At 38.7% G+C, this 12,053-nt stretch overlaps 3 protein-coding genes across 3 annotated transcripts in view; all 3 read left to right on the top strand.

Moving 5' to 3' along the window:
* The window catches only part of LOC140242920 (uncharacterized), a 31,012-nt gene extending 27,063 nt beyond the window's left edge, over positions 1 to 3,949 (top strand). Inside the window, exon 3 of the mRNA XM_072322667.1 lies at positions 3,896 to 3,949. Within this exon, the coding sequence (XP_072178768.1) occupies positions 3,896 to 3,949 (54 nt within the window). The remainder of the gene's footprint in view (positions 1 to 3,895) is intronic.
* A 132-nt stretch (positions 3,950 to 4,081) lies between these two features.
* LOC140242921 (uncharacterized) lies at positions 4,082 to 4,966 on the top strand. The gene has a single exon (XM_072322668.1). The coding sequence runs from the start codon at positions 4,082 to 4,084 to the stop codon at positions 4,964 to 4,966; it is 885 nt and encodes a 294-aa protein (XP_072178769.1).
* A 4,648-nt stretch (positions 4,967 to 9,614) lies between these two features.
* LOC140242922 (uncharacterized) lies at positions 9,615 to 11,558 on the top strand. Its single transcript, XM_072322669.1, has one exon. The coding sequence runs from the start codon at positions 9,615 to 9,617 to the stop codon at positions 11,556 to 11,558; it is 1,944 nt and encodes a 647-aa protein (XP_072178770.1).
* The last annotated feature ends 495 nt before the right edge of the window (positions 11,559 to 12,053 follow it).

Consider the following 12,053-nt stretch of genomic DNA (forward strand, 5'->3'; position numbering starts at 1 on the left):
GTGTATATAGGACTGAACACATAAACATCTAAAAGATTACAATGCTTAATCGAAAACTGGATCGTGAGAAACTCAGGATATGTTAACTCCGTTATGAGTTCATAAGTACGTATAATTGCTGTTACAGTGTTTCCCCATGCTCCAATTACTGTAATTTGCAAACAGATAATCGTGGTATGAATTTTACTAATTGCATTTGCAGAATATTATGATATAGAGACGCATGTGTTCGAGAAATGTATATCGAAGTTTATTGGTGACATCATAAAAGTTGTAAACATGTATGATTCTTTATCACGCTTACACTATAAGTTACAAGAACGATAGCGAGTTTCGTTTTGTTTTAATTTTCGTATAAGCAATTGAGCTGATCGCTAAAGTTTTCAAATTTCATCATGCAGCAGGACAATAATACTTCTTCTGATTGCGCCAAAACCAAAATGCTCGAATAGGAAATGGCAATCCAATGAATCAAATTATTTTGCAACATTGAACTTATGTTGGAAGAACAATGTATCAGGTTATTTAGAGTATATTATACTATCTACATGATTGTACAAAACTTGTGTGTTAATCTGGAATTTTCGTTAAAAGCATTGAAGGTCAGTAAGCTCGTTTGTACTGATCGCAGAAAATCCGAGCATATCTCAAACGGGAAGTTTTAAGGGGGGGGGGGGGGGGGAGGAGTCTCTAACATTAACCTCACACCATAATAAAAGAGATATGATTATTAAGACGATATGCAGGAGATCTACACGATCTATGTTAACATTAATAGAAATAATCATACAGACAAGAGCAGAACAGAGATAGTATCATGTGATACGATGATCATTTTCTATGTTGCAAGTTACATGTTGATGATAAAACGGCGTTATGTATGTTTCATAAATTACAAGTGTATGGATGGAGAGGCTATGGGATGGGCTTTTGCATCATTCTCAAGAATTGAAATTCATTGTTCTGGTGCACTCTTTTGGTTTTATTATTTGAATTAAATTAAAAGCTAGAAAAGCACTCTGAGAGCGCAGACCTCCGCCAAGCAGCTACTTTCCACCCATGATCTTGCTCTTCCCAACGAAAATTTTTCTCCTCTCCACCACTGGGAAAAGCTATTTGGGCTCATCCAGAGAGAGCAGTGATTTCCACCCATCGTGCGTGCGCTTCTACGCTCTTTGTTACGTCACTGCCAACCTGCGCAGCTAGGATGCGCACAAACACAACTGAGGAACGTCCTTAAAACCTAAAAAAATGCGCAGCTTGATCTCCCAAGTTCATTGGCCCTACCTGTCAAAATATCAAAAATCCTTCATAAATTCCCCAGAAATTCTCGGATCACTACCAAAATTTTAATCGTTTGTTACTTGTGTCATTCTCAACCTTTCCTGTATATATTATGAAGAGTTTGTTCGCAAAAACCGATAAGTCCATATTTGCCAAATGGAGATATTTGCGATTAAATGTCAAGAAAAATAAAGAGAATAAAAAGAACATTTTTGCTTCTTTTGACCATAACTTCAAAAATGTACCTTTATATGTAGTGACCAATATATCATTTAAAAGGTATTATTTTGTACTTTATGACAGAGACGGTACTTCAAAATCTTCAAAAATTGCGAGCAAACTCTTCATAATAATATATGATACATAAAATACATATATATGTGTGTATCTAATTAACCTATATGATATAAAACATAATATTCATATATATATATATATATATATATATACATGTATATATAAATTTTTATTATGATATAGTCCATGATTTTCAAGCTATAATGCTACCTCAATACAGGCCAGTATACAACAGTGAACTATAACAGATAGCACAAGCACAAGCGAGGCAGAGACACGTATCCGTGTTCTTTGAAATTCTTTATGGTGGAATCAATACTCTTTATTTATGACATGTATTTGTAATCATAATCATGGTTACGTGTCAAGCCAGGTAATTAACTTACATTGCACCTTAAGTTATTAACATTAAAAAGCAAGTAAATGTTGAATGGTCATCAATAGAATGATGAGACTCCCCCTCCCCTCCAAGAGTAGGCCTATTGTTTAATTTTCAGGACAGCCGGCAGAGTGTAAAGAAGAGATTCGTATGTTTCCGTGGAATTGTAGCCAAGATTATGGTTGCCATACTTGTCTTCCTGGGATCATTCAGATGAGTTTTGTTTTGTTTTTTTTTTTAATTAAGATACAGTATCATGGCTATCACTTCTGTAAAAAAAAAAAAGGACAAAAACAATGATTTGTTGTGTGTTCGAGGAAACTATGGAGTACTAGTATATAAATTTTGCTCACAGCTTTGGCATGTTTGATCTGTGTAGTTAGATACGTGTAATGTTTACTTCGTCTGAAGGTCCACTCTATTGACAAAAGAAAAAAAATGATTATCATTATCATTCGACTGCACTTTGCGCTCGTACACCTGCAGTTTACACCTGCAGTTTACACTGTTCTACAAAGTCTATAATTATATCTATACCAGTTATTATCAAGCATGTGTACATGCCATCCGGTATGCAATATTGTGTGCATAGACGCCAGTTATCATCACGTCATGAAACCTTATCAGCTGCAGAAACAATATTGTATATAAGAACAAAGTTTGTGCTGTGCGATATCACCCTTCGTGCATTTGGTGACATCAGATACATTAATACTTTACATTTTTTACTCTTTTATGACAGACTTTGCTCTGTCGGTACCGCAAAAAATATCATTGGAGTAAGTCATTCCATTGTTTGACTGTGCCTGGAAGTCACGCACAGTGCACGACTATTAATCTATCAGAAGAAGATTAACAGAGAATGGTCCAATCGTTTCTTTCCATGTCACATATAACTAATGCACAGTGCACAAACATGCAGGCCTACCTCATATGGGACAGTGACATTTTCGGGTAGACTGTTCTTTGTATCAACCTCCCACAAGGCTGTTTTTTTTTTTTTAGTATACCATCCCTTTACTATTCAAAGTACAATTACAGTTGGTGCAGTCAAAAGAGAACAAGAGACTGACGAAAAGGGTGAGTATTTTGTCTTATGAATCACTAAAAGTTTATGAATTTGTTTTAGAATATATCTGAAAGTATACAGGAGAATTTTCCGGTGTTCAACAATATCGCACTGAACTTTTATTTTTATTGTATTGCGATATGTTATCTGAAAGTTGAACTTAGATTATGCGTATAGTAGCTAGTGGTGTTTTTGAGCTATTTTCTCTCAAAAATATGACGAAAACGGACAATGCAAAGTTATACAAAGGTAAGACAGAACTTTGTATTATAATCACTTCTCCCACTCATCTGTTGTACTGTTCCAACCCTTTACTCATTGAACAGTTCTTGTTATGTCATCTTGAAAAAAAAAAAATCCATCCATGTCGTTTTATGTTCAATAAGAATTCTCTTATTATAACCTGATAGCATTAAAAAAAAATAAATAAAAATGATGTATTCGGTAGGGTGCTGTCTGCATGCACATCATGAGCCGATAATGAGAATTGGAAAGGGACAATCACAGAAAAAGTATACAACTGAAACAATTTACTAGATCTTCTTTCCCCTCCCTATCGATCAAGTTTGAAAGGTGACTTTAGAAAAAAGAAATGAAACACTTAATACTAACATATAAATTTACAAAAGTACATAAGCGGTGTATGAACTTGTGTGTAAAACATTCTCTTCATTCGCACCAAATTATGTCTTCTTGCAGGTACGATTAGCTTTCATTCGGCAAAACAAATCTCTTCAGCCATTATTTGGGACAACGATTGCAGAGGAATATTGACAGATATTTCATTTCGGAGTGGCTTTGGAACAGACGTATATAGACCTACTGGCTTTCGACTCTTCTAACAACTCCCCTGTATGAAAACGCAGGCCACTTCGGACATTGTGGTCCCTGAGACACAACCGGATCAACCTGACTTGTGAGGAACTCGGGATATGCAAACAGCTATTTTCTTTTTTTAAATATAAATTTCGTGGGTAATGCAAAAAGAACTGGATACCACACTCTAAGCACTATCTCGCTTTACTGACTGTACAAAGCCTAGTTGGGAAATCATGGAAAGTCTACGTAATTTACTTTCATGGCTCGTCATATCAGTGTATCTAACTCATGTCATCCCAGCTAAATCAATAAGATTAAGTTTCACTGAAGGGCAAGATGCACTTGCAGAATATACATTCCCTGATATCAACCATAACGATGTGTCTCTTGAGATAAGGAAAGGCTCAAACATATTATTCGACAAAAATGGTGAAGAACACTTAAATGCTCAGCAGGCAAACAGAATAAAGGTATCTAAGGAAGCAAGGGGTGAAGATACAGTGGTGAGACTGAGTATCACCAACATTACAAGAGAGGACGAGAGTGCGTACCTTTGTGTTCTATACGACATGCATGGGACTACGGTTCTAGAGACTCAAAGTCATTACATATCAATTGATTTTCCCCCAGGACCAGCTACGTGTGGCAGTGTTGCGCCATCAGATTTCTCTATCCAGAATTACCTTGGTAGTGACGAAACTTGGACAGTTATAAACTGTCACGCTACAATGGGCACACAATCTGCCTACATCGCCTGTTTCAATTCTGATCTCAGGTTGCCTCCGTTGAACATGAATATCAACAGAACCCATCTGAGTGGAATGTTTTGGACCAAGAAAGATCAGCCTGTATTCTGTTGCTCTGCTACATTTGAGAATGGTGTAGATATGTGTACGTGTATGGAGTATAAAAGTCACAGTAAAGAGGTATTGTGTTCTTCTTCTCCACCTACACAACCTTCCTCTCTGCAATATAATGATATGCAGACATCTTTAGAGAAACAGTTGCAGCATATTTCCTCCCTCGTAAAAGCCATTCTTGGAGTCACAGTCCCAACAATGGTTTTTACAACTGTCGGCACATGCGTCTTTGCTTGTCGACGTTTGTGTAAAGATTAAAAGCAACATTACAACAGAACTTTGGAGAACTGCGTAAAAAAAGTAAATCATGCAGAGAGATTTTATCGAAGTGTTGGTGAAATCTGCCAAGAACACTAATGAGATCATGTGAAGCCATTTTGTATCAATGTGAATACATGACGAATTTGCTAGAGATGTAGAAATGGCAAAGTCATGAAGTTGAATAAACGATGAATGATGTCTTTTTTATTTTATGTACGTATGGAAATTCAGTGAAACGCAAATTTCATGTGTCACAGAAACAATCAATGTGTGATTTTCAGACCATTTTGGAGTCTCAAATGCTGGTAGGCAAGCTTGAAAAAAGGAGTGCTTGGAGCTTCAAGGAGATAAAAGCAGCTTACCCATTGTCAGTCAGTTTGGAAAAATCACTGGATATGTCTTCATATAGGTTTAGCTTGATGATGTTTTCTTTCATTTTTAGTGCCCTATAGGGCCCCCATCTCACTAAGAAGGCGACCATGGCGATCCGTGACGATTTGACAAATCGTGGCGTGATCTCCGTCCGTCTCCATTTTTGGCCTCCGAGGCGATTACACTACGGTTTCTTTACGCTCAACCTGTGCTGTAGGCGATAGCGCCACGATGATAATACGACTCTGCCACGTTGTTGCCGCATTTCCAGGCCGACAAGACGCGCTGTTTCTGCGATCAAACCAACTGTATTGCGATATTCGTACGCTTGTCAAGACCTCGCTACAACAGTGATACGATCGGAGCGACAGTGATACGTTTACGCCGGGCTCATGCTACGATCTCAAGCGATCGGGGTATAAAATGGGTTTTATGATTGAATTTCTTCAGTCAGATGTCTGTGTCACACCAACATCAATATATGCAGAATATGGTTTTACCCTTACTTCTTACAGCATTCTAGAACACACCAATTAGGACCTGATGTGAAATTGCACTGTTAGTTAAGTCACCTACTCAATTAAAAGGGTAATGTGTATACAATATTAAAGAACTGGCTTACGACCAACCTACAAATCGTATCCTACAATGAGAAAATTTTATAAAGATATATTTGAAAAGATTACAACTTAATTTACTTTCATCGACTTGGAATGCTGACAAATAGACAATTTAATAAACAGATTAGTTTCGTACTGAGTATACGTTCACGGAAAAAGGAATTTTATACTTTTTTTCTCCATGTCCACCTTCCTGGTCTGTGAATCACTTTCTATCGTTCATGGTTGGTTCCTGTTACGTAATACTGTAAAAGTGGTAATTTTCATGGGCGATGGGGGCTGCTTTCGATGCGCTTGAGTTACGCCTAACGCGTTGCTACCCCGTCAGAGTTACGAATGTGACGCTTTTAATGCTTTCGTGAGGCGATTGTGATACGCTCTAAAACCACGGCGACCTCGCTACGGAAGTTTGGGACATGTTCAAAACTTCCGTAGCGAGGTCGCCGACCATGGCGATGGTGGCGACCCTCCGCGCTTCTGAACCGCTCAAGATACGAATGGATGGAGAAGATTTAAAGCGATCAATCCACGATCCGCCGCGCTTTGTCGATTTTTGATGATCGTAGCGGAATCGCCGTCTAGTGAGATGGGGGTATTAGCAACTCCAGTTTAGTATTGTGTTCACCAAATCTGTCTTTGATTCTACCTTCTAATGGCCAATAATGCCTCTAACAGATTGTCGTTTGTGTCTATAGGTTTGTATTGGTTCATGTCTTGCAATATCCTGTGTTGACGTTAATTGGACAACCACCACCTTGTCAACCAAAGAGTATGTGTAAAATAGGCCTATCAGATGAATCTATTGAAGCAGGTTGTTTTTGTGAGTCGGATGTGTGTGCTCTTGGCTACTTTACACCCGTATCAAGACTTGAAATCATGTGCCAATCCTACCTCATAGACACTTGCTCTATAAGATACTTTTCGTTGAAACATTATAATTATTCCTTTAGTTTGAAAAGCGCCTGACGACTCTAGAAAAGGAGATCTGTTTTTTAATGCTCCGGCTTCTCTCTACCTGTGTACTGTGCTGCACACAGCATATAACCGACAGACAAATCTTTCAATTACTAGATTTCTACATCAACATCTTAACCACTGTCAACAAGGGGGTCCTACAAGCTGCAAGACAGCGAACCCTTATACTAGCTGTATGTAGTTGTCACAGTAGGAAACCGGAATTTCCGACCGCTCTTCTGGGCAGCTAAACTGCATTGGATGTCAGGAACGTCCAGTTCTGAAGATATCAACATTTTTTTTTTTTTTTTTTTAAGATTACCACATGATATCACACCTTTTCGCTGTCCGAGTAATACCGAAGAATTATCTGCTAATAAACGGACATAATCTTTCACGGAGACTTTGTGTGTGATGACTTCTTAATCAAGTGAGGAAATGTCACCTTCAGACAGTGGTAGGTCTCCCCTTTACCTGCGTCCTTTGGAGTATCGAACTAACAAAGGACTTTCCTCTCAATGTTATCAAAGTTTGTTTGTTTTGTTTTGTGTTTTTTTTTTTGAGATGTAGAATTGGTTGCAAGTACGTTTGTAATGCATCAGCATCTGTTGCGAGATTAAGGGGATAGTTCATAGGCTTGAGTATCATGGTCTGCGTAGCCATGCAGATTGTTTCATCATTAAATGTGATGATGAATTGCGATGAACGATCCTTGCACAATATTGTATTGCCTGGCAAACGGAATGTCTGAGCGTACAATTGTGATCGGGAGCGGCAAATGGAATAGTCTGCTTAACCAAGAAATCAGTGAACATTTTAGCTATAAATCACATAACAATCCTAAATCCTTAATAAAATGAAAAAAAAAAATGTTAATTCGTTTATCTTTTGGAGTTTTTTAGCCTTCTCAGCGATAACACAGCTTCATTGCAATTTTTATTCTCACTTATTCTATGAAGATATGCATCAAGATATCAATTCTTCCACTTGCAACGAAACGTATCACAGCTGCCTGTATATATCTGATACGGAGACAAATAGAAAATGTGATGTATGCTCAATTTATATCTTGCAAATATTTTTTTCCAGTCTTAACCTTTCGTTAAGCTTTTTATTCTTAGTTTCCAAGTACATATAGTCTTTTAATCATAAATAAGACTTGGAACAGCAAGTCAGGCGATTTTTGAAAACAGATTCTATGACAAGCAGAATCTTTGCAAACGAAATGTCCAAAATTAGAAGTTTCAGACAGTGGCTTAACGTCATCTTGAAACCCACACAGTTGCAGACAAGAGGTCATTCGGCGCGAAGATTATCTTAAAGGAAGTGAACTGTCCATAGCAAGTCATTCCCCGGAAAGACTGGTATACTTACTTTGCTTTGAACTCAGTACCAGGTAAAAATGTCAGCGGTACACAGATCACGTGTTAGTCACAGACAGAAGCATTCCAACAAGGACAGTCCAAGAGGCAACATCATTAATATCAATGAGTACCCACGAAGCGACAGGAGTTTATTTTAAAGCGATGAAAACTGAGAGTTTAAAAGATGGGTATAGTTGAAGACCACACCTCACAAAATCGAAAGCTGCTGAATGAAACTCGATAAGATTCAATATTAAAGTGGACAAAGCACGGATTAAGGCTGGACGTGTAGGCCTGTAGTAAGGAGAAGACAGTTATACAAAAGTGATCCACAACATTTTACTGACCTGAAAATATTAATAGTAAAGATATAAACTTGAAATCGATGTGAAATTCCTTGAGGATTTTATCTCCATTGTAATCATGGTAATCATTAATGGCAAGTTAATTCATTTCATTTTTGTGTTTGTGTGTGTGTGTGTGTGTGTGTGCTTGACGTTTTCTCGTATGGACATTTTTTTCCTTTGCTTTACAGCTTGATACACGGTATTGTCTCCTGGACATTTTATCCCTACATGCGTTCATTCGCTTTCTGCACTATGGTTGTTCTAGTACAAAGAAGTTTTGTTCAGATTTATATTTACAAGACCTTTCCACTTGTCTATCCGTTCTATTGACTGCTCATGTGAGTAATCCCTAATACGGATATGTGCACAATATATAAAGGGTGTAGATTTCATCATACGAAATTGATGAAGTCACTGGAAATGAATCCTAATTTTAAGAAACAGAGTTAATGTTCAAAGACGCTATAAGGCAGTGGTGGATCCAGGGAGGACCGTACCGGGGGCACGCCCCCTTTATTTTTTTTTTTTTTTTGTCGAAACAAAAGAAATAAAAACAAAAAAAAAATGGTGGAGGGGTGCCTGCGCCCCGCCCTTTAATTTAGTAAACGCCCCCCCCCCCTTTACGGAATTCCTGGATCTGCCCCTGTAAGGGTACATAACACACACACAAATAATGTACTCGAGTTGTCAAGTTATTAATTGCCCCTTCATTATATTACATCTCGAACAGCAGGTATTCAATTTGCTTTCGAAGAGCGCAACGTCATAGGATGCAAGTAATAAATCTTATTGTTACTCATCATTAGCAGAAACACAACTACATTACAGACTATAAATTATCCATCCAGTTCCATGTATACGTGATGCATGAGAAAAGGAACAGAACACCACGAAGACTCTAAATCTTACCGGGACAACAAACATGCTGTAACACAGAGTGGTATGAATATTGTTTCTGCTCATTGTGCTTTCACTTTAATCACTCAAGATGCATCTTCTCCACGAATACAATCAAAGAAAAATGAATGTGATCGTCTTCATCACTCTCATGAGGTGTCTCTTTGCATCATCAGCATGTGTCACCACATCAAACAGATTTCGCCAGGAGCCTGCCGACACGTTTGCAGCAGCAGGCGAAAACGTTTCATTCACATGCATTGCTTTCAGCTTCTTCAGAGACACCGAGAGACTGGAGTGGCTAATTGAGCCAAACCTCTACCAGACGAAGCAGGTGGATACCTTCAATACACATGAATACCAAATGGAGTCACGGCTTCATGTCTTCACTGTTGGTGAGATTGACCAATACTTTACTTGCATCCTCCATACTTTTCAGTTGCATGGAGATGCCGATCCAGTATGCATGTCATCGAGAAGAGCTAAAATGACTGTTGGGTACTTTCCAAGTGCTGATGAGCTCACCTGTAGCCCAGGTGGAGAGGTAGAACTGAGGCTTGGGGAAGTGATGACAGCATCCTGTGAAGTTCCTCGGAGCAAACCTGCGGTGGATCTAAGTTTGAGGGTAGAGCCACAGGCTAATCTGCCAAATCCCACAGTGCTTGATACAGGATTGCAACGCATTTTGAGAATTGATCTACAAATGGAACAGAATATGGACCACATGATTTTCTTCTGTCAGGTCACAAGTCCGTTCGCTTTTCCCGACAGAAAGTTGGAATGTTCCATTGGTCCAATCAGATTGCTTCGCCCACCACAGGTGGTGGTGGATCCTCAGCGAGGAGAGATCTCTTCCTCTCATCCTCTCTCTCTAGTTTGCATGGCAGGTGGATATCCGGACGTGACACTCTACCAATGGTCCTGCTCACCGCCTGGCATCCTAGGGGGATGTGATGCAACATCTAAGACTGTAACTTTGTCAGTTCCTGGAGTTACAGATAGGCCCACTGATGTAAGACTTTCACATGACCAGACAATTGTTGTTACATGTTCTGCAACAAATTTAGAAGGCACAGGTTCCAATGTTACCAGGGTTTATTACATCAGCAGCAGTACACTCACGCCGGATGATTATTTTCAATCTGTAGGTGTTTGTCTAAGCATCAACAACATTGAGGTGGATAGCTCGTGGAGCACTACAGGAGTACAGTGCTCTCTAGATCCAAGGTGTTCAACCAATGATTGGGTGTACTTCCAATGGTTTGTTAATGATTACGAGATCACTAACAATGTCACTGATGACTTGGTCATTACCACAAGTTCCCCTTATGTGTCTTCCCTCAAATTCAGATATCTTGAGAAATCATTTGTCAGCCAAAATGTGACATGCAAAGTAATATTTCTAAACTCTCATACTAAAGCATACACTGATATTACCATGTCCTGCAATCTTCGTGGTACAAAAGTGTCAGTATCATCTCAAGATGGGTTTGACAGTAAGAGTGTAGACCAGGGCTCCAATAATACAATGACAGAATGGCTCTCTGTGATCTCTTGTGATGGAGTCAACCAAGGAAATGATTCCAACTACTGGAAACAACCTGTAACTCAAGGTACCGATACGGGACTCAACGATGGTGGAACAAAGATGGCAGTCGGAAAACTTGTAGCAGTTGTGGTCTCGGGTGTTGTGGCGTTTGTCATTCTGACAGTGTGCTTTATTGCACTCTTTGCTAAGATTCTAGCCAATCGCAAAACCAAAGCATCATCCCCATCAGTTGCAAAACGCCCAGAGAAAACTGACGATAGAAATCAGAGGCATGACAAGGGTGCTAGCTGTAGGTCAAGTGATCACGTCTATGAGACCCCCATAGTATCCCCTGCGTCTGAGAAACATGATAACTTTGCAATGTCTCCTGAACACAGTCAACATACATACGCCGTCGGCATTGAACAAACCGAAAGACCCTTGAGCACTGATTCAAAGTCTTCCAGGAACAGTTTTAGTCATCATACATATATGACACCAATATAAAGGGAGGATATAGCACTGTTTTTGAAAGATTGTGAACAGATTGATTCAAACAATGCTCCATAGACATCTTAATCGTGAAGTCTTAATAACCAGAAGGCCACATATGGTAATCTTGCGTGATTGACTGATTTGTCCTATCAATGTAGCGTATTGTAATGGATATAGTGCATGATGAATTATTGCATAAAAGGAATGAATAAATCATGAAGATACTTTATCAAATGATTACTCATCACATCCCTTTGTAAAACTGAAAAGAAAGTAAGATGTTAAAAGATAATAGGATTATGTTCTCAACGTGAAAATTTATCTTAATACCACCTGCACAAATTCCGACGTCTCGAAAGTGTATCTGTTTTTTTTTAATCATGAAAGCTTACCTTTCTTTTACATTATCTTTTTCTTCCAGGACACATTGGAAGTCTGACCAGGTTCAAATGAACAGGATCATGTCATATTGCTATCTACTGACATGACTGATGACAAGTTTACGAT

The sequence above is a fragment of the Diadema setosum genome, chromosome 19, assembly GCF_964275005.1.
Source record: "Diadema setosum chromosome 19, eeDiaSeto1, whole genome shotgun sequence".
Lineage (NCBI taxonomy): Eukaryota > Metazoa > Echinodermata > Echinoidea > Diadematoida > Diadematidae > Diadema > Diadema setosum.

Bases quoted from the DNA above. Each gene is read 5' to 3' on its own strand.
- LOC140242921 (XM_072322668.1), top strand. From the start codon at position 4,082: ATGGAAAGTCTACGTAATTTACTTTCATGGCTCGTCATATCAGTGTAT.
- LOC140242922 (XM_072322669.1), top strand. From the start codon at position 9,615: ATGCATCTTCTCCACGAATACAATCAAAGAAAAATGAATGTGATCGTC.